At 42.4% G+C, this 27,485-nt stretch overlaps 1 protein-coding gene across 2 annotated transcripts in view; it reads left to right on the top strand.

The window, feature by feature from the left end:
• zfyve26 (zinc finger, FYVE domain containing 26) overlaps nucleotides 1–27,485 on the top strand; it is a 42,803-nt gene that overhangs the window by 9,066 nt on the left and 6,252 nt on the right. Inside the window, exons 9-40 of one of the 2 annotated variants that reach the window (XM_049596976.1) lie at nucleotides 66–154; nucleotides 244–395; nucleotides 1,191–1,409; nucleotides 2,160–2,741; nucleotides 2,875–3,039; nucleotides 3,529–3,680; nucleotides 3,935–4,178; nucleotides 4,463–4,726; nucleotides 4,872–4,991; nucleotides 6,062–6,229; nucleotides 6,725–6,958; nucleotides 7,379–7,484; nucleotides 8,994–9,844; nucleotides 11,223–11,422; nucleotides 11,658–11,762; nucleotides 11,921–12,043; nucleotides 12,348–12,524; nucleotides 14,176–14,425; nucleotides 14,721–14,819; nucleotides 15,069–15,256; nucleotides 15,389–15,525; nucleotides 15,942–15,970; nucleotides 16,606–16,742; nucleotides 16,975–17,195; nucleotides 18,333–18,480; nucleotides 20,552–20,761; nucleotides 21,720–21,935; nucleotides 22,156–22,353; nucleotides 24,434–24,514; nucleotides 24,627–24,754; nucleotides 24,951–25,125; nucleotides 26,301–26,360. In XM_049596976.1, coding sequence (XP_049452933.1) covers nucleotides 66–154; nucleotides 244–395; nucleotides 1,191–1,409; nucleotides 2,160–2,741; nucleotides 2,875–3,039; nucleotides 3,529–3,680; nucleotides 3,935–4,178; nucleotides 4,463–4,726; nucleotides 4,872–4,991; nucleotides 6,062–6,229; nucleotides 6,725–6,958; nucleotides 7,379–7,484; nucleotides 8,994–9,844; nucleotides 11,223–11,422; nucleotides 11,658–11,762; nucleotides 11,921–12,043; nucleotides 12,348–12,524; nucleotides 14,176–14,425; nucleotides 14,721–14,819; nucleotides 15,069–15,256; nucleotides 15,389–15,525; nucleotides 15,942–15,970; nucleotides 16,606–16,742; nucleotides 16,975–17,195; nucleotides 18,333–18,480; nucleotides 20,552–20,761; nucleotides 21,720–21,935; nucleotides 22,156–22,353; nucleotides 24,434–24,514; nucleotides 24,627–24,754; nucleotides 24,951–25,125; nucleotides 26,301–26,360 — 6,228 coding nt within the window. Of the gene's footprint in view, nucleotides 1–65; nucleotides 155–243; nucleotides 396–1,190; nucleotides 1,410–2,159; nucleotides 2,742–2,874; nucleotides 3,040–3,528; nucleotides 3,681–3,934; nucleotides 4,179–4,462; nucleotides 4,727–4,871; nucleotides 4,992–6,058; nucleotides 6,230–6,724; nucleotides 6,959–7,378; nucleotides 7,485–8,993; nucleotides 9,845–11,222; nucleotides 11,423–11,657; nucleotides 11,763–11,920; nucleotides 12,044–12,347; nucleotides 12,525–14,175; nucleotides 14,426–14,720; nucleotides 14,820–15,068; nucleotides 15,257–15,388; nucleotides 15,526–15,941; nucleotides 15,971–16,605; nucleotides 16,743–16,974; nucleotides 17,196–18,332; nucleotides 18,481–20,551; nucleotides 20,762–21,719; nucleotides 21,936–22,155; nucleotides 22,354–24,433; nucleotides 24,515–24,626; nucleotides 24,755–24,950; nucleotides 25,126–26,300; nucleotides 26,361–27,485 lie in introns of both variants that reach the window. The other variant, XM_049596975.1, reaches the window with a different exon arrangement.

Here is a 27,485-nt window from a genome sequence, read left to right as displayed (position 1 = left end):
AGACATCTGCATGTACCTCCTCCTCTGCAGTTTTATAGCTGATAAAATCTTTACCTTCTCTTCAGGGACCAGCCAATGACTCTGTTCTGCAGGAGTTTGCCAATCTCTTGTCCTCTCAGCTTGGAATACTTGAATGGTGTAAAAACAACAATCTGTAAGCATCTGTTTTTGCTTTGTGAAGTTTGACTCTCATTTAAATCATTATTTTTAATATCTACTTCTTTCCTTGCGGTTTCTTTGCAGAGGGATTTCCATGGAGGCACTGCTGGCACAGCTTCACACTCTGGACAATCACTCTGCCCTCTATATTCTGCATTCTCTGACTCCTTTGGCTCAGTTTGAGGAGCGCAAGATACTGACTCTGCTGCAGCAACTGCCAAATTCACCAGGAACAGGTCAGCATCTTCATTAGTCTGTCTGTTCTTATTTTTCTCTGAGAGTCTCAAAGAAATACTTCACCTGCACAATGATTATTTGTACATCAATTACTCACCATGTATTACATTGAATTCATGAAGAAGACTGTGTTGTTCACACATTCCTCCAAAGTGAACGGAGAATCCAAACAAGGCGAGCTTTCTTTATGAATTGAAGTAAAAGGGGTCTATGTTGAACAACAGCAAAACTATATCAAAAATCTGTTTACAAACTCTTAACACAATTTGTGCAGTATAATCCAAGTTTCGTTCATCCAGTCGTATGCTCAGGACTTCACAAACACATGCATTTTTCGCTAAAATGTTAAATTTAAAATGGGTCAGTACAAACATGCACAGTGGAGTGGCTCATTTGTGGATGCCCAGGCACTCTCAGGGCACGCTACTCGGAGCTGGAAGTCTTTTATCTTAATGTTTTGGTGAAAAATCCATGTGTTTTGTGAAGTGTGAGCATGCAACTTGAAAAATGTGACATTTATTATACTGCAGGAGTTGTGTGAGAGTTTGTAAATAGATGTTTTAACATCGTTTTGCTGTTTTCAAATATGAATCCCTGCGATTTCAGTTCATTAAGAATGTTTGCCTTTTTTGGATTCTTCGTTCACTGTGGAGGCATGTGAGAAAAACCAAATTCTCTTAACAAATTCAACATAACTTTCACTGAATAATTGACATGTAAATAGTTGTTTTGCAGGTGAAGTATTCCTTTAAATCATCTTTAGGTTACTAATGTACATTTCTTTCCCCCTGCAGAGGACGCTGAGGCTGTCAGTAGTCTCAGTTCTAGCGTGCAGAGGAACATTGTTTTGTTCCAGGGCTTCTGTGCCATGAAGTACGCCATCTACGCTCTCTGTGTAAATGCACATAAATACTCAAACTGCACCGAGTGTGAGTCCACGCAGCAGCAGCAGCAGCAGCAGCAGCCATCTGAAGCAGAAACGGACCATAATCAAACGTCAGCTTCCTCAGAAGGTACTTTTTCTTATCTGCAGTGAAAAGTTTCCTGTCAGCTCATTTTAGCTGATTATAATCTCACATGCAAAAACAATATGGGTAAGCTGTTTAAATGCATGAAATTTGTAGTTGGTTTTGGTGGTTATATTGGTAGTTTATTATTTTTATTTATTAATTACTGAAGATTCACATCAAGATGAGTTGAAACAAGCAACTACTTGCAATGTGCTTAATGTCCTAAATGTCCTAAACCTGCTAGTTCATACCAATGCAACTAGATGAGATGGTGTATCATCTCTATGCAACAACTCTCTGTACTTCTGTCATCATCATGTCTATCCTTTGTATCTTAAAAAATATTACTAACATAGACAAACAAAACATCTCCAAATAAATTGACAACAAAATATGATGCTAAGAAACCCTGCAGGAAAAACTAATGGCCGAGACATTCCATCGTTTGTAAATTTCATTAAACATCTCGTGATAGCGGACACTTTCTTTTTCCGCCAACAGATCACAAGTCAATCGTTCACATGTCAGGAGACATAAAATCAGAGTTAATGGCAGTATCTACACTCAAATCAAAAGAGAGCTTTTCTTTCAAAGTTTTAATATTAACTTCTGATGTCTTGATTTTGCTTTTATTACAACAAAAATCCTTCATTATTTAAAGCTTGTTGTCTTAATTTACTGACCTTTTCTTGTACACTGTGGCATTGAATGATGTTCTGACCTTGTTCCTCTTGGTTTGTTTGTGTTTCCTAGGTTGCCATTTGCAGTTCCAGCACTACCTGTCAGAGTGTCAGCTCTATCTGGAGGCCGTGCCCGCCATGTTCCGCCTGGAGCTCCTGGAGAACATCTTCTCCCTTCTCTTCCTGTCCACTGCTGACTTCACCCAGCAGAGCCAAAAAGACTCAAATCAGAACTCTCAGTCAGAATGTTTATCAGATACAAGAAACACAAGTGTAGAACTGGGAACCAAAGCAAAGAAAGATGAGACTGAGAACAGCCAGAAGCTGTGTTCAAGTTCACCAACAACAGCCCACAGCAGCCACCTGGAGCTGGGACACTTCATCCAGGGCTGCAGGGGGTTTCTGGCCGACGTGACAGCCATGGCGGGTTTTCTAAAGCTCCTGAAAGAAGGGCTGGAGGGCATGTGTGTGGTGGGCCAGCAGGAGGGACAGGAGGCGGGGAGAGCGCTGCCTCAAGAGGCCGAGGTGGCGGAGAGCCTCGGCTGCTCAGTGACAGCTGAGACGTTCGGGGCTCGCCTGCAGAGGTTGTCCAAACGCACTGCAGAGGCTCAGTGGAGGCTGCAGATCATCTCCAGCAACCAGAGCAGTGGAAGTGGTGAGATGGACAACATATCTGTTTACCTTAGTACATGTGTCTGTGTGTGCATGCTTGTGGCATTAGGGGTGGATGAATTCAGATATAATTGTGACATTTATTCTTTAATTTGTGATGGTAAATTCACTTGCAGGTTCAGAAAGTCCTGTCCAGATGTCAGGGGTCAGCTATCCTGTCGCTTCTGTGGGACGCAGCAAGAGCTCGAGCCTGAGGAGAAGGAAGAGACCAGGGAGACATGCGACAGAGAGACAGACCTCAGTGGAGAAACACAATGGAGAAGTTAGCACAAGTGCATCAGGTAAGACATATAAAACACCCCGTGCTTTATTTGGCCGGTTCAAATCACATTTAACCTGATCAAATATTTTGTTTCTCACCAATAAAATTCAGTTTTACAGAATGAACCAGAGATCATGAAGAATTTTATTTTGACGTGAAAATTAAAAGAAACTGTGAGGAAAAAGTTTCTATATGTTCATGTTTGCTTTGAACTTTATTTGAGAAAAGATTCAGGCAACAAAGGCAGAGTCACGGTGCTAGTTTAGATTGAAGATGAGTATTTTTAGTAGCAGTGAATTCGGTTTTTGAATGGAGTTTTGTGCTACATCAGAATGACCCTAATTTTTTATTATTTTTATTTTTATTTTATTGTATTTAATGTAATTTTTTTTTTAATTATTATATATATTTTTTTTATTTAATTTTTATTTTAAATTTAATGTAATTTAATTTTTATGTTATTATTATTTTTGTGGCTTTATGACCATTTTTATTTGTCCTTTCACAGATGGTGGAGGAGGGACAGCAGCAGGTTGTGTGGAACTGGATGTTTGTCCATGCGGAGGTCCTCACAGCTGGCTGGTCCCGGCCATGTTGTCCCCTCCAGAGTCTCTGCTCATGTCCTGCATCCGCAAAGGGAACTTCATGGAGGCTCATCAGGTCTGTGTGACAAACTGGGCTTAACAAGCTGCTTCTTTTTTTTTTTTTGCAGAAACTTTTTTAACACTTTAAAAGTTAATGTTCCTCATTTTGATACTCATAGTACAACTACTACTATTGCTACTACTTATATAATATAACTAACACTAATAGCATTGTTCGTATGCTTACTATCAATACCATTACTGCACTGACTTCTAATTATGATTATAATAAACCTTTATTTAACGTGGTGTATTCTTTGCTCCTCGCAGGTGTCTCTGGTGTTCGATCTGGAGGCGTCTGCCTGTTGTGGTGAGCTGGTGTTCATGGAGCGCTACAAAGAGGTCCTGGTGGAGCTGGGACGGGTGGAGCAGAAGATGGAGAGCCAGTCTATGTCTTCATCCTCATCCTCCTCAGAGGGTTTGGGGACAGCAGCTGTGTCAGCCGCAGGGAGGTGTCGACTGGGGAGCAGTGGGCGATCAACCCTGCAGGCCATTGGAAACGCTGCTGCTGCAGGTTTGACATCTTTTTGTGTTTAAGGTTTCTTTATTCTTGATACCCAACTCTCAGGACACATCTGTCACATCTGTTGCATCTGGCTCATTGGCATCTCCCGTTTGATCCCTAGTTGTTTGCCTGCAATGTGATTTGGGAAATCAGTTTAAGATTATTGTACTTTTGTTTTTATAGTAAAAATATACTTACATTTATTTGTATTGTGTGCCTTACTTTTTATCCATTTCACGTTTTTATTATTTTCATCATCATTTTATCTGACGTGTGTGTGTGTTTCCCTGCAGGTGTGGCTTTCTACTCCATCTCAGATATCGCAGACCGTCTGCTCAGCACTCCCGCTCACCCAATGCCCTCACTGGAGGACAACTACTGGCTGAGCCGCTGCTCTTCAGACCCCTCTGGCCTACTTTACACTCTGCTGGAGGAGCTCAGCCCAGCAGCCATGGCGGCCTTTGACCTGGCCTGCTGCCACTGTCAGCTCTGGAAGACTTCCCGACAGTTGCTGGACACTGCAGAGCGCAGGCTCAACAACAGTCTGGAGGCTCAAGGTGTGCAGCCTGAAATTTAGGGTCTTATTTGGAATGTTAATGATGTATTGTAGATGGTGCAGAACAGATTTATGAATCATGGACATTGAAGTGAGACCAACTACGATTTCATGTATTTATCTTTATTCCCTGTCTGCCTCTGCAGGAGTGAGAGTTGATGCTAAGGTTCCTCATGCTGAGGGGATCTGTGGATTTCCCATGGTGTTACAGCAGATCAGCAAGATCCTGAATCATTCTGCCACTAACAAGAGCTCTGTGAAAACAGGTGAGTAAAAATACTCAAACACTTTCATTAAGGGAATAAGAAAATGTGTATTTACAGTATCTCACATAAGTGAGTACACCCCACAGTGAACATGTCCAAATTGTGCCTAGTGTCAATATTTTGTGTGCCAGCCATTATTATCTAGCACTGCCTTAACCCTTTTGGGCATGGAATTCACCAAGGTGCCACACATGCTGAAAGAGCACCATGACAACTGTCCGATGCCTACAGTCAAGTATAGTGGGGGCAGCATCATGGTCTGGGGCTGCATGAGTGCTGCCGGCTCTGGGGAGCTCGGTTCATTTAGGGAAACATGAATTCCAAGCAGAGCATGATCGCTCCTCTTCGGAAACTGGGCTGCAATACAGTTTTCCAACATGATAATGACCCAAAACACACCTAGAAGATGACAACTGCCTTGCTGAGGAAGCTGAAGGTGAAGGTGATGGACTGGCCAAGTATGTATCCAGCCCTAAACTCACCTGTGCACCTGTGGGCCATCCTCAAGCTGAAGGTGGAGGAGCACAAGGTGTCTTCACATCCATCTGCTCCATGATGTCATCATGGAGGAGTGGGAGAGGATTCCTGAAGCAACCTGTGAGCTCTGGTGAATTCCATGCCCAAAGGGTTAAGGCAGTGCTAGATAATAATGGCTGGCACACAAAATATTGACACTTTAGGCACAATTTGGACATGTTCACTGTGGGGTGTACTCACTTATGTTGCCAGCTGTTTAGATGTTGATGGCTGTGTTTTGAGTAATTTTCAGAGGAAGGTAAATCTATACTACTATACAAGCTGTACACTGACTACTTTAAGTTATATCAAAGTGTCATTTCTATAGTGTTGTCCCATGAAAAGATATAATGAAATATTTGCAAAAATGGGAGGGCTGTACTCACTTATGTGAGATGCTGTACATGCCATTAACATGCCATTCAGCTGCTCCAGTGATGGAAACAGCCAGGAAACAATGACCTGCAGACCTTTCTGACCAGAGATTAAATATGAAAAATGAAGTGAATATACAGCATAGTTTCTTTGTTACACTCCACTCTTGTTCACAGAAGCTGTTGGGGAAGACCAAGTGTTTGCCAGCCCGTTTGGTTGCTGTATCCATGAAGTGCTCCTGTGTTGCCACCCGGCGCTGAGTGAAGAGTGCATCGCTGCTCGGCTCAGTCTGGCTCAACGTTTGGAGACCACCCTGCACATCCTGAGCGCTGCTACAGATGGCACAGGTCAGCACGGGAACCATAGATGTTCAGATGCAATGAAGTCAAGATTAGGGGGTTTTCTGTCTTAACAGTTCAGGGGACTGCCTGAGAGGAACTACCCACTGGGGTGCTGCCCAAGAACTGCGTACCTTAAAGGGCTTTATTGCTGTTTGCACTGGCACTGCCAACAGGAATGCTAAAGTGATGTACTGAAAGTTTTGTGTTGTATTTCCACCATTGCATATATGCTCAGTGAAGCCTGGACTTCACTATAGCCCCATTTCCACTAAACACTTTCAGTATGGTACCTTTGGAACCAAGAGTAGCCCTTCAGATGTGTGTTTACCAGGATTTGTGAGGACTGTTTTGACACTTTTTGTGTAATGTCAGATACAATTTGGATAACTTAAAAACACTAGAAGAAAGTTTGTTGCAGGTTTGAAGAGCTGTGCCATCTGTAGTGTTTTAAGCATTCTATCGTAAGATCTTAATATTCAATATGACCTCTTGTTTTAACAGACGGCAGTGTGGGCAGCGTTCTTCTGGCACAGCTGGTTGAACAAGCCAGTCTGAAGCAGTCAGAGCTGGACGCTCACCCCGTGCGCTCCAGCATGAAGCAGCTGCTTCGTTCTCTCGACCAGCTCTGCCCCTTCGAGCCAGACGGAGATCTTGCCAGACCAGATTATGTGCGCAGTTTCCTCGACTATGTCAACACACTAGCGTCTGTGTTAGTGCGCAGCCTGAGTTCAGAAGGTAAATAATTTGACCTTAAAGGAGAAATGATGTGCTGATGTGTGTCCCTTTGTGAAAGGGTCACTGATCTAAAAACAGAAGTGTCAGTGTTTAGATTCTTTTGCTGTCTGCATTTGGCGGGGACAACTTTTAACAACAGCACTTTAAAAGTTTCATTAGTTTAAGAGCATAGTGATGTTTTATTAAAAATTCTTGCTGCTTTCAGACTTCACTATCTCAGTCATAACACTCACTTCCCTGGCTTACATCACCCCAGTTGGTACTCTGAATCACATCAGTAGGCACTTGTTAATAAGCTCACTTTTTATACCAAACTGCAGCCATTCTATGGAAATACTGACCGTGCCAGACGCCATTGTTGATCCTTCTTTTCTTCTACATGATTTTGTTTTCATTTGCATCTCTCACTATTTCTCTTAGATCAGAGTAGTGAAGTGAAGCTTGGGAATCCACTGCTGGTGCTGCTTCAAGCCCCATTTCAGCTTCTCTCCCACCTGCTGTTTGACAGACAGGTGTCTCCTGACAGGTATGCACAGTCAGTGTGAACAATTTGCATGTTATGTTATGTTATTCCTGTTCCACAAGCTTACATAAACTGCAGTGAAAATATGTGCCTCACAGCTGGTGTTCTGTAGGAAAGATCTTACACGGTTTATAATAATTCAGGTGAATAAAACTGAAACTGAAACTGAAATCTGTCATATATTTTTTTTTGAAATCATTTTTATGGTTTCATTGATAGAGACATTTTTCAGGACTGTTGACTGGGTCACATTAGTGCTAGTTCACAATAACAGTAAAGGAAAATATATTCATTTGTGATCATTCCTCTTGATCAGTCTGGCACATTTCACTCTACGAAATAGCTTAAAGGGATAGTTTAGAGTTTTATGGTGGTTGTATAGGGTATTTAATTATATAGGCTACATCCACACTAATGCACTTTCTTCTTGAAACCCTTAACTACTGCTACGTTCCGCCTAGTGTGCACTCTACTTAAGAGTTTTGGTACACCTAAAATGAAGACCTTTGAAAAGTGCTGCTGACTCCGTTTTACTTTGAGAATTCCAGGGTTGTGTTTTCGTCTGGATGGTCAGAAATGGAGACTTTTGAAAATGATGATAAAGACATTCACGTTCCCTTCCAGTTTGGGTCTAATCAGGCACTGAGTGTCAAAACATGATAGCGAGGTCAACTTGTCCTTCTTGTGTGGTTGCTCCTTTCCCATTGCCATGGTTTCCTCAGGTGATGGATAATGCTCCGGGTGTCGCTCTCATATGTTAAACTTTTGCTTTGTAATGTCTCCCAATATGTTTTCCACTGCCTTGACTGCAGTATACACATGTTTTACTTTCATTAACAGTTCACCTTGTTGTTGGTGCAAGCAAAGAAATCTCTCGTCTTCCTCTCGTTTTTTTTTTGTTTGTTTGTTTAAATTCATTCATTCATTCATTTTCGGTAACCGCTTATCCTGTTGGGTGTCACGGGGGGGCTGGAGCCTATCCCAGCTGACACTGGGTGAGAGGCAGGGTACACCCTGGACTGGTCACCAGTCTATCACAGGACTGACACATAGAGACAGACAACCATTCACACTCACAGGTTAAATTACTGTTTTTGTTAAAGGAGTCTGGTAGCGTTGAAGAGAGCATAGATGGATATAACAGGCTCGGTTCCCCGTAGGAAAGGCCTGCCATGCTGTGATAATATCCAAAATAAAGCATACACTTAAACTGATATTTTTTAAGTGTATAAAATCTTTTCCTGCTGCCCCATCCACAGCAGGACATTGCTTAGCTTGCTTGTTGGTACTCCTGCCTGCTTCTCCAAACTGGGGGCATGCCGACCGCCATTTGCTGTAGGTTATACACTGACTGTGGATAAGTACCTCATACAACCCCACTTCAAAAAAGCAGAAGTTTCCCTTTAATGATGGTGTTAAAGAGTGGAAATATAATAGAGGTGAAATGAGAAGATCAAACAGAGTAGAAGGCAACAGCTCACTTAACTAATTCATGTCCTGTTTCATCTGCAGAGTGCTGTCCCTGCTGCAGCAGGAGGGTCTGCGGCTCAGTGTGCAGCAGGTGATTGTCCAGCGATGCTGTGAGACTCTGCCTGTGTGGACTTCCTGTCCAGGTGATGACGGAGACTCCGGTCAGGCCAAGAAAGATGACGGAGTGTTCGGTGTTTCCAGTTTGTCCGTCCTGCTCCAACAGCATGCTCAGGAGCACATGTCAACTCTGGGAATCACAGAGCCTCAGTCTGATGCGAGCTCTGAGTCCGAGGCCTCAGTGGACGACCCCTCCACTACACCCACCAACCTCTCCACCTCGCCACCATCTCAGTCATCCTCCTCCTCTTCTTCTTCCTCTTCCCCTTCATCTTTTCTCCTCACGCCGTCAGCTCTGTCTTTCCTAAAGTCTCGCTCTCCTTTACTGGCCACACTGGCGTGTCTGAGCGCCTGCAAAGGAGAAACTGCTCGGACACAATCCTCCGGATGGTCCGGCTATTTCCGCAGCAGCCGTAAAGAAGTCATCCTAGATGCAGAGCAGATTTCTCTGGAAGCAGATAACCTCCTGAAGGAGTTCCCTATTCTCCGGGCGTACATTCACACCATGGTTGAACCGTTACTGGACACCCTGTTACGTGAGGGTGAGGAAGGTTCGGCTGGACTCGGAGCGGTTGTTTGTGGGAAACCACTCGTCAGCCTCCTGCTGTCTGGGCCTCAAGAAGAAACTGCCCAGGCTGTGGCTGCTGAGGCCTTCCAGAAGGCTCTGTCCTCCAGAGACCTGGGCCGAGCCCTCAGTCTGCTGGAGCTGTATGGGCAAGGCTGCAGCCAGGAGGGGGTGCTGAGAGACCGCCTGCTTGCCTGTGCTGCATTAGAAGGTGAGAAGTGATTGTAAAGATATTCTAACAAAAGGAAGCACATGGAAGTTCATGGGACAGCTTAGGTTACAGGTGGTACACCTTTTTAATATGGCATCCAACCAAATAAATACTCAGGTGACATTATTTTTGGTCAAAAAAGTTTTGACACTTTCTTAGCCTTAACCTAATATTTGCAGATTTACTCATTTTCTGTGTTTTATACAGGTTTTCTGTCAGAGATAAATTGATGCTGCTGCCGTTTTCTTGAAAGATTTCAGTGTCCTGAACAAATGTGAGAAATTCCAGTGTAAAAACAGTTAATATCTATTTAAAGAATGACATCATCATGGCATATAGATTTATAGTATTTTTTGATGAAAATGGGCTACTGTTGCTTACACATTATATTCCAAGTAAGATCAGTCTGGTCAACAAGCTCATGTGTATAAGACTGCTTATTTAAAAATAAACCAATAAATACTACTCTAGCCTACGTACACTGGGGCAACAAAGAACTTCCTTCAGCTTTAGGCCCATATATTCTCAGATAAAAGTCAGCGTCCCCAATAAAATGTCCTGAATATCTCTGTACGTTAATACATGCAGTAAATTGATCTTGGGTTTTTGGACAAAACTAGCAAATTGACATTACAGTGTGTTATCTGAAAAACGTAATGTGCATTTTCACAAGGCGACTGTAGCTCAGAGTAGAGTAGGTCATCCACTAATCTGAAGATCAGGGGTGTGATTCCTGGCTCCTCCACTCTGCATGTCATAGTATCCTTTGGCAAGATACTGAACACCCCAAAGTGCTCCAGATGGCTGTTCAATCAGTGTGTGAGTGCTTGTGAATGGTTACTGAGTAGCAGGTGGCACCGTGTACGATAGCCTTGGCCACCAGTGTATGAATGTGTGTGTGAATGGGTGAATGTGACATGTAGTGTAAAAGTGCTTTTCACGTTTATCACCTGAGAGATCTAAATCTCTTTTTCAATAGAGACTTGGACAAAATGGCGTCACTGTTTTGTAAGAAGAAAATGATTACATTATAAAATGAAATATTTTAACATGTTCTGACTCAAAGAAAAAACAGGAGAAACCACTGAATGCAGAAAAGAGAGAAAGCTGCACCTAACGTGAAATGCACTGCTGTCCAGAGCAGCTGCAAGTCCGTACTTTTTGTATTTTTGAATTTATTGAGCAGATTATATATATTTTTTTTACTTTCTGCACATGAGAATCTCCTCTCGTTTTTCTTTTTGCTATCACTTATCATTTTGGAAACCTTCTTTCAGTGTTTTTTATGTGAATTACTCTATAAAGCAAAAGCAGTAGTTGCTTTGCAGTTGATCTGAATATAATTAAAATGTTGTTTGTCTTGTTTTTTGATGTTCAGATGGAGAGGAAGGAATCGGTCAGCTGTTTCGTGTACAGGATGCTAACCTGCGAGCGCGCGTTGCCCTCCAGGCTCTGGAGCGCTGGCCTCTGTCCGCCTGCCTGGAGCTGCTTGAGTTCTGCCTCAACGACACCAGCACAGAGACGTCGCTGAGAACAGAGTTAGAGCTGAAGAAGAAAGAACTGGACATCTATCACTGGGTACATTTCAGACTAAGTTATTTATTCTTAATGTCCAAAAAAATGTACAGTGGTGGGAGAAGTATTCATTCAGTGTTGACCTAAGTCATTGTTTTGTACCTGGGTGAACTTTTAATCTGATATCTACATGCCCTACATGACCTAGTTTTGAATGACTGTGCGCTGTGTTCTTCTGTGACATAATGTGACATTTCCTTTGTGACGTGCCAAGAATTATATTCTTCTCCTGTCCCAGATGTTGAATCTACAGCCTCCGTTGCCGTGGACTACTTGGCAGGAGCTCAGGACTCAGTCTAAGACAAACTCTGAGTCCATGTTATCGACGATGGTGGAGGCAAAAGTACGTGCAACGCATCTGCAAGCGTTTACTTAAACTATCACACACTCTGTCAAGGATGTCAAATAGGAACGCAGAACTGAACACACACCTTAATCTCTAAAACACATATTTATTCATTCATAGAATATAGTATGATTCATCTGTTATTTTTTTTGCAGGAGTTTGCTCTGTGTGCACAGTGGGTTGAGCTCTATCCTGTATCCGACCAGCTGAGACTGCAGCTGCAGACTGAGCATCTGCTTCATCTGCTGGAGAAGGGACAGGCAGACGAGGCGTTCCAGGTCAAGACCACTTAATGTCTGGTTAACTTTACATAGAAATCTATTTTAGGCTGTATGAAACAGTGTCACCATTTTGTAGGAACATGAATTTGATCGTGGCTTGTAATTAACTGAACAGGCGGATGCTTACAACACAAACACGGATCCTTGTAGATTTGTATCACTGTATCTAGAGGAGATAGTTTGTATAAGGTCTTCAAACTTTACCTTCTTCAGTCATGATTTTCTCAGTTATTGCTGTCAAAGTTTCTCTGTCTTTGTCTTAATTTCCTTTGTCCATTTGTCCCTTACTTACTTTTTTTAGTTGCTTGAAGGCCTCTCAGACTTTGTGGGCGGTCTAGATGTTTGTGAGCGAGCTCTGGACCGCCGCCCCGGATTAGCTGCTTGTCACTTCCTGGCCGACTACCTCACTCTGCATTTCCAGAGGCAGGTGTCTCCAGCACGTAGACGGCACATCCATGCCCTCCATCTGGGCTCCAAGGTTTGTGAATGTGCACTGATGTAACTTTTTACAGTATTAATCAGTGATACCTGCAGCACCTCCTCAGCTGTGTGCTGGAACACACCTTACAGCTATACTTCAGACAAATCAAATTTCATCAACAATGTCATCAGATTGCTCTGATTTAAAGTGTGTATACATTTGAAGTGGTATTGTAACCACAGGAGTTTATTCAAAGGACAGATAATGTGATTCATGTTTGCACTGTCACTCACAGACAGTCATTTCCCTTTAGAGGTAATGAACAAATCCTGTCTTGCAACTCAGTTACACGCCCAGTCTTGCACGCAACTAAACCTTGGCCTATGGTTTTGCAACTTTTCACTTCTGAAAATTTTATTGCGCAGGAACAGACGAGCTCTACCATTTCACCAGTTGAGAAGTTTTTTGTTTTTTTTTTTTTTTTTCTCTTAAAGATAATTTTTAGGGCATTTTGCCTTTAATGGACAGGACAGGTAAGTGTGAAAGGGGGAGAGAGAGGGGGGACGACATGCAGCAAAGGGCCACAGGCTGGATTCAAACCCGGGCCGCTGCAGCAACAGCCTTGTACATGGGGCGCCTGCTCTACCACTAAGCCACCGACGCCCCAAGAAGTTTTTCTTATTGAGTATTATCTTCTGGTCAGTTTGAAAGTCCTGGGCCCAGATTTATTTATCATGCTTATGCACAAAAAACATGTACACACCTTTTCCCACATATAAACTGCCATTTGTGAAGAAAGCATGTGCAGTTAGAATATGCACACCTCACACAGACGTCAGAGCAGGTGTAACCACGGTTTAAGCTGAGATGGCTGCAGGTGACATAAAGGTAAATATTAAATATAAGGTGAGAGATATAGCCTTATAATAAAACATTGTTCTTTAAAATGTCAATCAAAGGCAGATTTATAAACTTCATTTTAATATTTTTATGATTTATCATTCTTTTTTATTTACATTTGAGTCATAATCTCCCATTAATGATTCTTTTATTTGATCCTGAACTGTGAAGCACTTTCTAAAGTCAGTTTCAACATGAGCACTATGAATGAATCACTTATTATCCTTTTGTTGTTTAATTCTAATGATAAGTGAGATTTTACTGCAATAAGGGTTTGCAGAAATGTGATGAATTAATGGTAGGGATGCTGCAAATATCCGCAGCCGTGCGTAATAACAGCTGCTCTGGCACCATTGGAGAATCTTATTAATGTAACACAGTCGGTTAAACTGCTCTTGTTTTTTACTGTTCTTCTCATTGACAGATCTAATGAGGAGTGGAGCAGGCACAAGTATCTATTGATATGCAAAGCAATGTTTAAGGGCGTTTCCATATCCAGTTATAGCAAACTATGGGTGTGGAAGTGAGGCATGTGCACGTGTGCCCAGCTCCACAATGATTGAGGTTTATGACACACAATCAGGCTTACGCATGGCTGACAAAAGGCATGCACGTGCACATTTCTGTCTTTGTATGCACACACAGTTTTATGCATGTGGCCCCTGTATTCCAAATTCTCCTAGCAATGAGCAAATGACAACTTAAGTGTTCTACCTGAGTTATATGTGTTGTAGATAGTGGTACAGTTGCTGAATTGCTCCATGTCTTCAGGTTGTGTTAATATCAGTTGATGTGTTTTATCCTCCAGGTGTTGCTGACTCTGCCTCCAGCAGCCAGGCAGGAGTATTTCCCCCTGCTGTCAGAGCCCCTGCTGATGCTCGAGCAGCTGCTGATGAACCTAAAGGTGGACTGGGCAGACGTGGTGGTGCGAACTCTCAGGAGCCTCCTGGTTGGTCAGGAGGCTGGCTTTGGTGCTGAGGACATCGATAAGCTTCTGGCAGACTATGCCTCCAAGGCCCTTGACTTCTCATACGCCCCAAGAGAGAAATCTCGATCCGGTCAGTGATGAGTGCACGTTGTACGGTGACAGTCAGGACACATGAAATGAAACGTTTGCAAAGAGTGGGTTAGGGTGATTGAAATGTTTTCTATTGGAGTTTGAAAAAAACAAGCCCAACCGTACCGTAAGGCACCATGTGTGAATACAAAACATTTTGTCAAATAAATTATTTTTGGCTTAAAATCGGTGGTGGTTTAAAACACAGAATGTATTTGTGCTTCCTGAAGTACTTTGTTGTAAAATTTTGAAGCTTATATTTTAGCAGTCAATGACCATAGCAACTTGTTTTTCAGACTCTGTGATCAGCCTCCAGGATATGCTGACGCAGTGTCCTGCTCAAGATGGCTGCTCGGTTTCATCTGTTCGAATTGAATCCCCAGCATCATCTACAGGTCAGACATTTTTACCAGTTGTAAGAGATTACCCTGCTTGTATAATCAGCCACACAACACCACCGCTGGAGTTTACACGTTCTTGCCCAAGGAAATATAGATATTGATTTTAAAAATGTGAATAAAGTTCTTTTTCTATGGTGTTTCTGGTGTGAATTTAGTGTTAAGTGTACAACTACTGTTCCTGGGATGAAACTTAACATTCCTCTTGATTTTTCTGATTGTTTCCTGTTTTGTGGTTAATTGCAGGCAGCACCCCCACACACACCTCCTCCTCAAACAGCACGGACAGGGAGAGGGATCGAATCTCTGCAGGGAAAAAGCGCCGCTCGCCTGCCAAGTTCCAGCCTCCAGACCAACCCCCTGCCCGCAAAGACTGGGTCCCTGACACTAAGCAGCACATGTGCATGGTCTGCCAGCGTGAGAGGTTCACCATGGTGAGTGGTCATGAAATAAAAAGATTTTATATATAAAGGTCTAAAACAAATTCCCCCATAGGGACAAATAAAAATATCTGACCTCCCTAAAGGAAACTCTGATGAGACTAACATTGACTTTTGCTTTTTCAGTTCAACAGACGGCATCACTGTCGGAGATGTGGCCGTCTGGTTTGTCACGCGTGTTCAGAGCATAAGATGCCTGTTGAGGGCTGCCCGGGAGAAGAAGTCAGAGTCTGTGACCAGTGCTACGCCTACTTTCACCCAGAGTAAGACCCTGCAGATTTAAGTGCAGCAAACCTTAAACAAAATGCTTTTAAATGTGCCCCTCACAGACCACAGAGTTTTCTGGAGTCTTAAGTATCCTAGTGGCATAATCTAGAAAGGACACAAAAACAAAAACATTATGAGAGCTGGTTTCATTTTACAACTTTCTGGGTACATTCAGAGCATTTGACAGGTAGTTGTCAGCCACTGTTTTTGGGCACTTTCCTAGAATGAATCCAAGTGTATTGGAAACTGAACCTTATAGCACTTTTAAGTTAATTTTCTAGTGTCTGACCTGAAAAACAATACGACAGAATAAAACCTGGGGGGAATCCGTCGGATGTAGATTAATTTAAATTCAAACATGTAACTGTGTTTTTAAAATGCATTTGTGCTGTTTCCTTTTTTCCATGTGCAGTTCTGACGATGAGCTGGAACCGGCTGAAGGTAAACATTTGTGTCCAAATGTCATTTTTATTATGATAAGGAAAAACATGTCTTTAAATCGGTCTAAAGTCTTGCAATCTGATACAGATATACTTTGGGCAAGTATCTAACAGTACAACTTCGCAATTTTTAGATTACATGAAAAAAATCTGACTTCTGTCAATCGTCAAAGTCAGGATTTTTGAGCAGTTAAGGAAAATGCTGCATTGTGTTAATTGGTCTTCGGTATGTGTTTTTTCACTGCATATGTGAGCATGACTTTGAGATTCATTCTTATGAGATCATAGATGCCAATTACTTGATTGTGCCTCTCGTAGTTTCTGAGATAACAGCCATATTCTTATCATACGATATAGAGTCTTTGGGCACATGGGACTATGTGTTTTAGATATAATGACATGTAATTTGACAGCTAACTAGCTCAAGTGGTAGAGTAAGTGCCTTATGTACAAATGTGGTTCCAACCCGTGGCCCGTTGCTGCATGTCACCCACCCCTCTTTCTTTCACACTATGACTGTCCTATCGAATAAAGGCGGAAAGCCCCCAAAATATCTCAAAGAATTTGGAAATAAACAGTAGTCTCATGTCCCCCCCCCCCCCCCCCCGTCTCTCTCTGCTCTCTGTCTTTGTGCAGTGGCTGGAAGCCCTGTGGTCACAGAGGAAGCTCTTGATGGGATGCTGCATCTACCTGAAGTAGTCCAACGACAGATTCAACTCAGCACAAACTCTGCAGAGAATCAGCTGCTGCGGACTGAGTTCTACTATGAACAGGTCTGGATTTTAATGTTCAACATTACACAGGTCATTTTTGGGTCTTTCATAGTTTCTAGTCACTTGTTTTAGACAGTAAATACATTTTATGTTTGAGTGCAGCCTGAAGTTGAGATTATTTTTGGCATTTAGATGGCTGACAGAGCACCTTTCTGTCACTCAGTCATCTTGTAGTAGAACTAACCTGGTGAGTACAGTAAGACTAATTATGGCCCTCTGCTGAAACCCCAAGGCTCCCAGTGCGTACCTCTGCGTGGCGATCATGTCACTACACAGCGACCAGAAAGCCTGTGGTCATCAGCTCATCAGCCACTGCCGCTCTCTGTCACGTAAGCTGAACAATCCAGAGGTGGACGCCTGCCTCCTCACCGACATCATGCGGCAGCTGCTCTTTAGCGCTAAGCTGATGTTTGTTAAGGTTGGCCGCAACCAGGATCTGGCCTTGTGTGACAGGTAAGAGGTAACTCTAGGTCATCTGGATGAATTTTTTTTTCTGTTAAGAACACTATGTGAGACATTTGACTAATTCCTTGTGTTTGTGAACGGCATATTCTCTTTGAATATTTTGAATACTAACCATTGCTGATTGTACAGTAGCAGTTCCAATTAAGATATGAGATATGCTGGTATAATTCGTATTATTATCTAGGAGTATTCTTTGGACATGTATACAGCGAATTCAGAATATGCGTCTCATTTGTGGATTTTACCACAGTTGCCGACACATGGCCTCTTGCATGTTTATGGTCGGCTTTATGCATTGTACACAAACCAACAGTTTGCAAGGCTGGTGTAGAGCTGCGTCCTCAAAAGAAAAGCCCACATTTCTGATCGGAAGAAGAAGAAACACACCTACTTTTAAAGATTATGAAAGACTTGGATATCAACAGTTTTTTGGATATTCGTAAATATCCCAGCGTTGACCATTTCAAGAAGGTGGTTGAAGGAATGAAAGAGGGAGGCTGTGTTCACATGATCGAACAAGTCTGCAACTGGTTGAAACCTTTGTAAAGTTCGGATTTTGATGTAAAGACACAAAATGCTCCAGCTGTTCCCCTTAACTGTATTTGACATGATCAGTGACATGTCAGGGCACTTTTATCTGAATAAGCACGGCTGCATGTAAACAGAATTGTTAGTGGAATATACAGTATATTTTAATTAGCCATGTGAACAGCTTAGTAGGAATTTTGTCTTTTTCTGAGTGAGGTCAAAAAACATTTTGGCACATGCACAGGCACATTGTGTGCATGTGATTAGTCAGTGAATTATTGTTAATCTAAAACATATTTATTATTGCAGCTTAAGTTGTTTGTTCTCAACTCCTAGATGAGACAGTTTTTGTAGGCCAGCGGTCATGGTGGTCAGATGAGTTGTCAACCACAGGAAGTCTGTTAAAATGACTTCCAACAGATCTAAACTCATTGATACTCCTTGCATGTGCCTACATGTCCCTACTAGCGTAGTCATCTCATGCGTTGTTGCAGCTGTGGAAGGTCTCTGACTGTCTGTGCGTCGTCCTTTATGTGACTCACACAAATAGCACGTCACAGTTTTGTTTCTACATTTATTTATTCTCTGTTTCCATAGTTACATCAGCAAAGTAGACGTGCTCAAAATTCTAGTGAAGGCCAATTACAAATATATTCCATCTCTGGATGACATCCTGGAGACTGCTGCTGTGACACGTCTCCGCAACCAGCTCTTGGAAGCAGAGCATTACCAGCTGGCAGTGGAGGTGAGGCAGTTTCTCTTTGTCTTATTGTCGTGTCTCCACGTGTGAGACAACTGTGGTGGAGGTGTTATGTTTTCGGGTCTGACCGTAGGTCCGTCCCATTCTTGTGACAGTGATTTCTCAGAATGTCTCAAGGGAATTTCTGCAAATGTTGTGCAAACTTGGACTGAAGGATGAACAGATTAGATTCTGGTAGTCAAAGGTCGCTGTGACCTCACAAAACACATTTGTGGCCATAACTCAAATTCATGCACTAATTATTCCAAACTTTCACACAAATGTCTAATAGGATAGAATGATGAAGTGATGACATTTTATATCCAAAAAGGTCAAAGGTCAGCTTACTGTGACATCATAATGTTCTGCAGAAACACTTTCCTGGCCATTACACAACACCATAAATCTAGGGCTGCCCCTGTTTAAGAATTTTTCTAGTCCACCAATAGTCGTCATTTAGGGCCGTTAGTCAACTAGTCGCCTGCATGTTTACCATATTAATTTAATTATATATATATTTTGGGCGGGGCAACACAATGGTTTGAGTTGAAGGTGTGAGAAAGAATAGTATCAGTAACATTGTTAACACTGTGCTACATTACAGAGAAATACAAAACCATACTAATGAACCTTCATTAATATAGGCCTATATTTTATCTACAAGTGCACGTCACACACTGAGCGAGCCGCCTGTTAATGACGCTGTGGGCTAATGGGCATGTAGCTACTTCCATGTTTCAGATGATACGTCATGTTTGTAGTCGACCAATGAAGATGAGTTTACATATCACCTTGGGTTCGTCCTTCACCTTCTCAAAATGATCCCACACTTTGGATTTCCTGCCAGACATGTTATTCATTAGCCTGTGGAATAACCGCAGGTGCCAGCCCTGGAAATTAGAGGCTGAACACATGCAGCGTCTTTAACCGCCTGGAAAACTCAAGGTCAGGCACTGGGTACTACTCGTGTCTTTTTTGTGCCAGCCCTACATAAATCAGAAACAGGAGAGGAGACATTTGGTCAGATACTAAATTAGCGACACAAATCTTGAAACTGGTGACTGTTTAGATCTCCTGTGCTGCCAGGTTGAAGATGTGTGTGAAGCACCCATGTTTTAGAATATGTAGCTTCTATGCAGCAGCATCCATATTTAAAGCATTGTCTACTGCCATGGCTACAACTTTGTATTCTGTCCTGTTCCTCTTGCAGTCCGCCACAGCTCATTAATTTTTCAAATATCGAGCTTCAGGTGACAAAACTCTATCAGTCCTCTGTAAAAACGTTCTCTGAATGAAGACAGCACATTTTCAGTGGACATTATTCACTCAAATCCTTCATGTCAATATGGTGACAACTTCCATTTTACCAAAAAATGCATTTATATGATATTTACTACTTATATGATTATATAAGTATGATAAGTCTTGACCAACACAGATGTAATCTGCATATTGACTGGTTGGTGGAGGCACGCCAGGCACGAATGACACTGTAATTCTAGTTTATGATATGCCTCTAATGCTCCCTTCAATCATGTACCCAGTGTTATGCAATAAACAGCCCTCCCACACAGGTTGTGTTTCATATTCTTATCTGTTGTACAGTACATGCCAAGATTTTTATTTGGCTTGTGTAACCGTGATTCTAAAACCCAGTGTCCCACATTTTGCACACCTCACCTTTGTTGTTAACATCTGTTGCTAATTTCCCAGTCATATTTTGATCGCAGGTAGACCAGTGTCTCCTTGAGGCAGTTTGATATCAGGAGTTCATCAGTTTATAAAGTATTACCATAGAATACTGCAGTAGGGTTAGTTATGTGTAAGTGGTGCAGCAGTTTTACAGTTTATTTTTTATGGAATTGATTTTGATAGGACTGATTTTCTGTTGCCATTAAGACGATTCAAAGTTGCTCATGCCAAAATATTCTAAATATTGGCCCATAAATCAGTTTTAAAAAGCCTCAGACCATCATGTCACAGAGAACTTGTTGTCTAAAACCCTTAAATACAAACTCCCAGAAAGTTAAATCCATGGCTGTTCTCATTGTCTCCGGTTGTTTGGCTGCTCTGCTAGGTGTCTACCAAGAGTGGCCTGGACCCTGGTGGCGTGTGGCAGGCGTGGGGGATAGCATCTCTAAAGGCGGGGAACCTCTCAGGAGCGAGGGAGAAGTTTGCCCGCTTCATGAAGGCTCCACTGGACCGCAACCAGCTCAACCTGGGCCCCTTGCTGCTGCAGGAGGTTGTCCAGCACCTGGAGACAACTGTACAGCCCACTCTGAGCACAGTAGGAAAACATGTCTTAGTATTTATCCAGCCAGCATCTTTGCTTAGTGCATACTGTCTCGCACTGTCATTACATACAGCAGCAGAAAACGTGTGCTGCCTTGCATCAGACTCTCCTTTTGTAATTACTGTCATTAATCCTGCATTAGAGCAACACTGTAAACCAGTTAGATGTTTCACCATCATTGTCAATGCTACTATGTACCCAAATTGACATTGTAATGCAAGCCTAATCCCTTTTAATGCAGCTATCAGTCAAACTAATCTGACTGGTCTTTGCAAAGAAAACTTACCAAATACTTTAACTTGGAGTAGTAGGTGGGGATTTTTTACAATGACGCCAACTGCAAACATACGTAGGTAGCTCAGTGACTCATACATGCATCACAACTAAAACCTAATCAAGAAAAAACTGCTAAATCTGTCTCATATAAAATCTGAGGTGGACACTGCGCTTGCTTTTCATGTGCAGCAATACAAAATTCACGTCCCTCCTCAAAACATTTCTGCAGTATATTTCTGTAGTATATTTTGTGATAGCACAGCACAGCAGAGGTGAGGTGAAGTCACTCTGGTGAGCACACACTGGAATCATACAGAATGTGCAAGACCTCTTTCAGCCTCAGCTCTGGTACATGACACCACAGGAATCTCCCATATCTTGTTTGGTGACAGGGGGTCTTGGCTCCGTCACATCGAGAGGACGCTAGTAATTTCTGGCATGTGTGGCTTCTTTTGGCATGGATTACACTGGAGTTTCAAATGAGAGAGCCTTGTCCAGTACAGTATTACTCCCTTTCCACCTAATTAGCTCTGGATTTTGAACCAGTTCCATTCAGATTTTTGCAACCTTGGTGCTAGCTAGCATACCCGCCCTTGTTTCCACCAGTTTCAAGTGGAATCAAAAATGTGTGTTGTGTGATGTATGTGCTGACTGTGTGTTCCTGTGTCCGTGTCAGTCTCAGGACGAGGACATCTTGGCGTCCCTGCGGGAGCTGGAGGGTGCCCTGTGCGAGGCCGGTCCTGTGGATCGACCAGAGGGTCAGACACAGAGCAGCAACCTCCACCAAGAGTGTCTCTACTACCTGAACACATACGGCACTCACCTGGCTCTAATCAGCTTCTATATGCGTCATGACTGCATGACGGAGGCCCTGACGTACCTGCTGAACAAGGTGAGACTTGAGGGGAAGTTTAAGCATGTTTGTTAATTCAACATTCAGTGTGTTTTATTTTATTTCATTATTTAGTTTCATTCAAAAAGTTGAACAAGTAGCTCAAGTACAGAAATTGAGTACGTTAACCTCTGAATATAAACTCACTGTCTTTCTCCAAGAAGAAAAAATTGACATATATTACAAGTCAGGCATGTTTTTCTGCTTTATTTTTGCTCAGGAGTGCCCAGATGAGGTTTTTATAGAGGGCGTGTTGCAGCCCATTCTGGAGCACGGGCGTCTTGGCATGCTGCAGGGCATAATGGAAAAACTTGATCCTGGTCTGGAGACATGCGGCCGATACCTCATTGCCTCCTGCCAGTTCCTGCAGCGACGAGGATACTACAACACTCTCTACCAGCTCCAGCAGTTTATGATGGTTAGAGTCTTTGATGGTTTTTTTCTATCTTTATTTTCAATAAGATTAGTTGTAATTGATCCTTTGTTAAGTCCCGCCCCTGGACGCAGACTGGCCAATCATAACATAGCACCGGGCCACCCAGCAACTCAGCTGTGCTCCATTGACTCTAATGCAGTGGTTTCAGATTTCCTTCATTTTCAGGCTGGTTTTGTGGATTTGGAGCTAAATGTTGTGCCTGGGGCACGTCATGTATTAATGATACTCGTTACCTGGAGAGGTTGGAAAAAGATATACGTTTCTTCATTGATCCAAAACCAAAATCAGACCCTGAAAAGTGTAGGGTTAGCTAGCTAGCTACTGAAGATATAGCCTACTGAATGTATACACATGCTGCTTTTGCTTTTTAATGATTATAACAGTGAAACAAAGACCGACCCTGCTGTACAGGAACCAGTGAAGGGAAGCAGGGAAACTTTGCTGATATTCAACCAGCTCTGTGTCATCACAGTGTGCGCTGATGAGCATTGGAGATCCTGGCCTGTCCGTTGGCGTAGGTCTGGGTACTGTCAGTAGCACAGGGACCATGCCACACAGTTGTTTGAAAATCAGCAAGGTTTCCCTTTATATTCATTGTCTTGTGTGGCGATCAGCAGTGATGTGGTGGTTCACTTTTACACTGTGATCTGTAGCCTATAGTTCGGCTTTAGCTTCTAACTATCTTTGTCTTTTTAACCTGTTGTTGCTGCTGAGTCAGTTTGACATCCTGGATATATCCCTCAAACACAGACTGTAGACCCCTCTGTCTGCTTCTCTCTGGAATCACTCTTTCATTTTTCATGCTTAATCTGACAGCTTGTCGGACTGTCACAGAGGGACGGGGCTTAGCGAAGGGTCAATTCACACATAGAGTTTGATTACTGAATTTTCAAGCATGGAGCCAGTTTGCCTCTGATTTGTTGCTTTTTTCAGGACAGGGAGCTCCAAAAACTGTCAGCGAGGGGAAAATCAGGGCTTAAACTATGTAGTGTGCAATAGCAGCTAAAGTATAAAAAGTTTTGTAGCTGCTTTAAAATTAATTCTATAAAATATAAACTCGTAAATCTACTACACTACCTACACGTAACTGATGCTATTGCAGTATTCTATGGTGAAACTTGATGCACTGATGGATTACTGACACCAAATTGCCTCGAGGAGGCACTGGTCTACTTGCTGTCAAAATATGCCTAGAACGTTAAATGACAACAGTAACAACAGGTAGGACAGGATATATTACATAATACACTGCATTAACAAGGCAGAAGTATTTAATAAAATCTTGGCACGAAATGCACAGCAAATTGCATAACATTGGATGTATGACTGAAGTGCAAATTTTCCCTCTGGGGATCGTCAAAGGCGTTTCTTAAAACTATTATTACTGCCTCGCGGTGATTTAAGTTGCAGTTTAATTATGTCTGTTTGGACTCATAAAATGTATGTAGTGAAGCCTGAAGGAATTAAATAAGAGGTATTTTTAAGTAAGTGTATTTTTTGGAGAAATGGAAGTTGTTGCTATGTTGAAGTGTGATTCCGTTGAATAATTTATCATGAGAAACATGCTGTCTTCACTCAGAGACTGTATTTACGGTGGACTGAAAGTGGTTAAGACGTGCACCATATAATTGCTGATTAAAGTTTAAACCAGTGCTTCCCAACTTTTTTTTGTACGAACCTTCAATACGAAGCAATCGCTGAGGCCTAAAGAGGTAAAACTTCAAAATTTTGCAGGGAAAAGATGAGAGAAATTTTGATATATACAAAATTTTGTGTGTTTTTTCATTTTTCCTTCCACTATAATCATGTTGCAACTCATTCATCTGGTGATTCCTTAAAGGGGTCCCGACCCCCAGGTTGAGAACCACTGCTCCATATAATCAATTTAATATGAATTTAGAATTGCCCAAAAATTCAAAAAAGAACAATAAGGCAAGAATTAACATTTGTTTTAAATTTATAATTTTGCATCTACGAGTGATGTTGTGGTGATAGTATCAGATAATTAAATAATACTTGTGTAATACCCATTTAATGTGTGAAATGCTGTTTACCTGGACAGGATCATGTGCGTGCGGCCATGACGTGTATCCGATTCTTCACTCATGGAGCCAGTTCGTACCTACAGCTAGGAGAACAGCAGGTACCCCTTTTTTCCTCACAGTTATAAGCAATTCACAAAACTTGAGAAAGAAAGAAAGAAAGAAGAAAGAAAGTTGACCCTGCTCTTGACCTTAAACTTTGACCTTGTACAGCGCTGGTTGGTCAGAGCCAAAGAGCACCTGAGGACATACCTGCAGGAGCAGCAAGGACGGGGCTCTGGGAGGAGAAGGTCTCAGGTTAACTCATTCAGGAAAATGATGTCATCCAGTGACGTGTCCAGGTTATTCAATCTGTCTTTATTTCAATTAACATGATGGAAATAAATCTGCACTTTAACCTCTTTATCAGAATTTATTAAGTAAAAAGAAAACGGAATTTCATCTTGGTGGCTTTATTTTTGTTGCTCCATTACACCTCTTGATTTTTTTGGTCTTGTTTTTTAAAAGTAAAAACCTCTCCTGCCTTATTTTTATTAGGCACATGAACACAATTGAGCTTCAGTTAGAGGTGACCCGTTTCCTCCACCGCTGTGAGACCACAACCTCCTCCAAAGCGCCACAAACCAGTGCACCTTCCTCCAAGTCCCCTGGATCCAGCTCACCGCCTACACTGTTTGGAGGAAGCCCAACGAAAATTGAGGTTGCCTGCAAGGTGAGGTTCCTGTTGTCATTATCTCAGCACTTGCTGTCTTTAAAAATCTATAATCCACAAAGGGCCCCATTTAAAAGATCTATAGCCGATGGTCTAAAGTGCATGGCACAAGTGTGTTTAGGGTGTGTCCAGCTCCACTTTTGCTAGCGTAAAGTGAGGCATAGAACTTAACTTTTAGCTTTAAAAATAATCAATGAAGTTGCGCGGTTTCTCGTGTGTAAATGTGCACAGTGTCTCTCTTAATGGGGAGTCAGACTGCAGCTCTGCTCTGATCTCTGCTATGTTCACATTTTAGAGAATGTATTCAATATTTTTTCATTGATGACATATTACTTAACCAAACCACAACCCAACCATGCATCCCTGTGTGTATAATCAGAGTGTATGTTTTGTTGGCCCGCCTATGTTCGTATGTCTTACTCTCTGACGCATCCCTTAAACAGCAGAAAATTAGTGTCAGTTTGCTTTAGACCAGGTTTTTGTTTGTCAACTGGTCAACTGCTGTGTGCTGCCTTAAAAAAGCAATACACCAACAATGCACCTGACCACACCTCGTTTTATGACCTATGCACCCATGGGTGCGCAGATGGGCGTGAGTACATTTGGTACTTTCACAACATGGGTCCTAAAAATGACAACTGCATTTGTGTGAAACTAGCAGTCACTATTGTGCTGCACTGTTCACTGTTTGCAGCAAGTGTAAAAGATAGGGTCTTAGGTTTGTTAAAATAGCCCACTACCTTACTGTTGACACTTTTCATGTGTTAAAACTTGAAGTAGAGATGTGGGAGTTATGTACATCTCAAAGTACTTGTTTAAAGTGGATACAGTCCCAGTGTTGGATGATATCTAGCTCGTGCTCCCACCATGTTTGAATACATGCAGTTTAAGTCACTTTGAACACATGAATGTAATTTTAATTAATGTAATTTACATATATTTTGAGGCCTTTAAGTGAGATGTTTTTACCTGAAAGCTTTATTAAAAAATAGCAAATAACATGATAATTGTTATTTGTTTAAGTTGAACTCAAAAACATATGTATAATTAATGTTAAATTTTAAAGGCCACATTAGAATTGGTGTTTATGTTTCATGTATATTGTGGATATAAGAACATTCTGTCTAATGTTTGTTATAAAACCTGTAACATGTCTTTAATGTGTATTTCTGCAGGTGATGCTCGGAGGCAAAAACATAGAAGAGGGATTTGGCATTGCATATAGAGTCATTCAGGTATGTTATGTATGAGGTCAAATATGTGTTCTCCTGTATAATTTAAAGCTGCTACAAGGAACGTTTAACTGGATATGCAAAAGTCTCTCGTTTCTGCTGATGTGTGTGCGTGACTTACAACAGCAAATGAGACCATCGGTGTGAAGATAAGCTATTTCTATATAGTGTATATCCATACCTTTAGGAAACTGTGTCCAGGTCTGCCCCAGGTCGCTTCCAGGACGAAACAATTTACGGCACTCAGATGGCACACATCATCTTACTTAGCTGCTTACATTTATAGTGACTCTTATATATATAGTCGCTATTCCTCCTCCTCGACCCGATGTCCACGGGGAGTTAAAATACTGTAGCAGCAATCATCGGGTAAAAGTTCTGTGAAAGCACTGGACTCACCAACAGTCAGCCACGTCTCAGTCACACAGAGAAATCCCAATCCTCGGGAAGTCAGGAAATCCTTCAGGATAAACGTTTTGTTCGCTAGCGATCTAGCATTTACCAGCCCAATCCTGGCAGGAGCTGGTGAGTCCACGACGTTAGCTGTCCGGGGACAAACACCAAACAGAGGCTGCAGGTTGCGCAGATTAACCCCACGCCAGTGGGGATGAGGAGAGCAGGCGCCGCAGGGCTGGAACACCTCATCCGAGCCGACGACAGGTACCAGCCAGGTGTCAACAGGGTCCAGCGAGTGTCGAGAAATAAAGAGGCGAGGCACCGCTCCATACTCAGTCCAAGAAGCCGTGGAAGTGGTCGCCAAACTGGCCTTCAGCCTTACCAGCCAACCACTGCGCTTACCCCGGCGGCAGTGGCGCTTACACCGAAGAGTTGGAGGTGGAGCTGGGGCACAGCAGAGGTGAGCTCCGACAGGAGCAGGGGCGAAGTTTTGCCGTCTTGTTGTTTCATTCATCCCCAAAACAAACACATGCGCGAGCCAGGTAAGCGTCTTTACGACAATACGCGCTAGAACTCATGGGAAATGTAGGCTCCATTCCGGCAAAACACTACCGCTTTTGTCCACAGGGACGCCAAAATCAACTCAAAATGAAAGTTCCTTGTAGGGGCTTTAAGAGTGCATACCTCTGCTGACATATTGCATAAGCCACCATGTTTCCTTTACACAACAGT

This window comes from Epinephelus fuscoguttatus, linkage group LG14, assembly GCF_011397635.1.
Source record: "Epinephelus fuscoguttatus linkage group LG14, E.fuscoguttatus.final_Chr_v1".
Taxonomy (NCBI): domain Eukaryota; kingdom Metazoa; phylum Chordata; class Actinopteri; order Perciformes; family Serranidae; genus Epinephelus; species Epinephelus fuscoguttatus.
The sequence above is the reverse complement of the archived record's forward strand: the minus strand, read 5'-3'. Positions and strand labels throughout refer to the sequence as shown.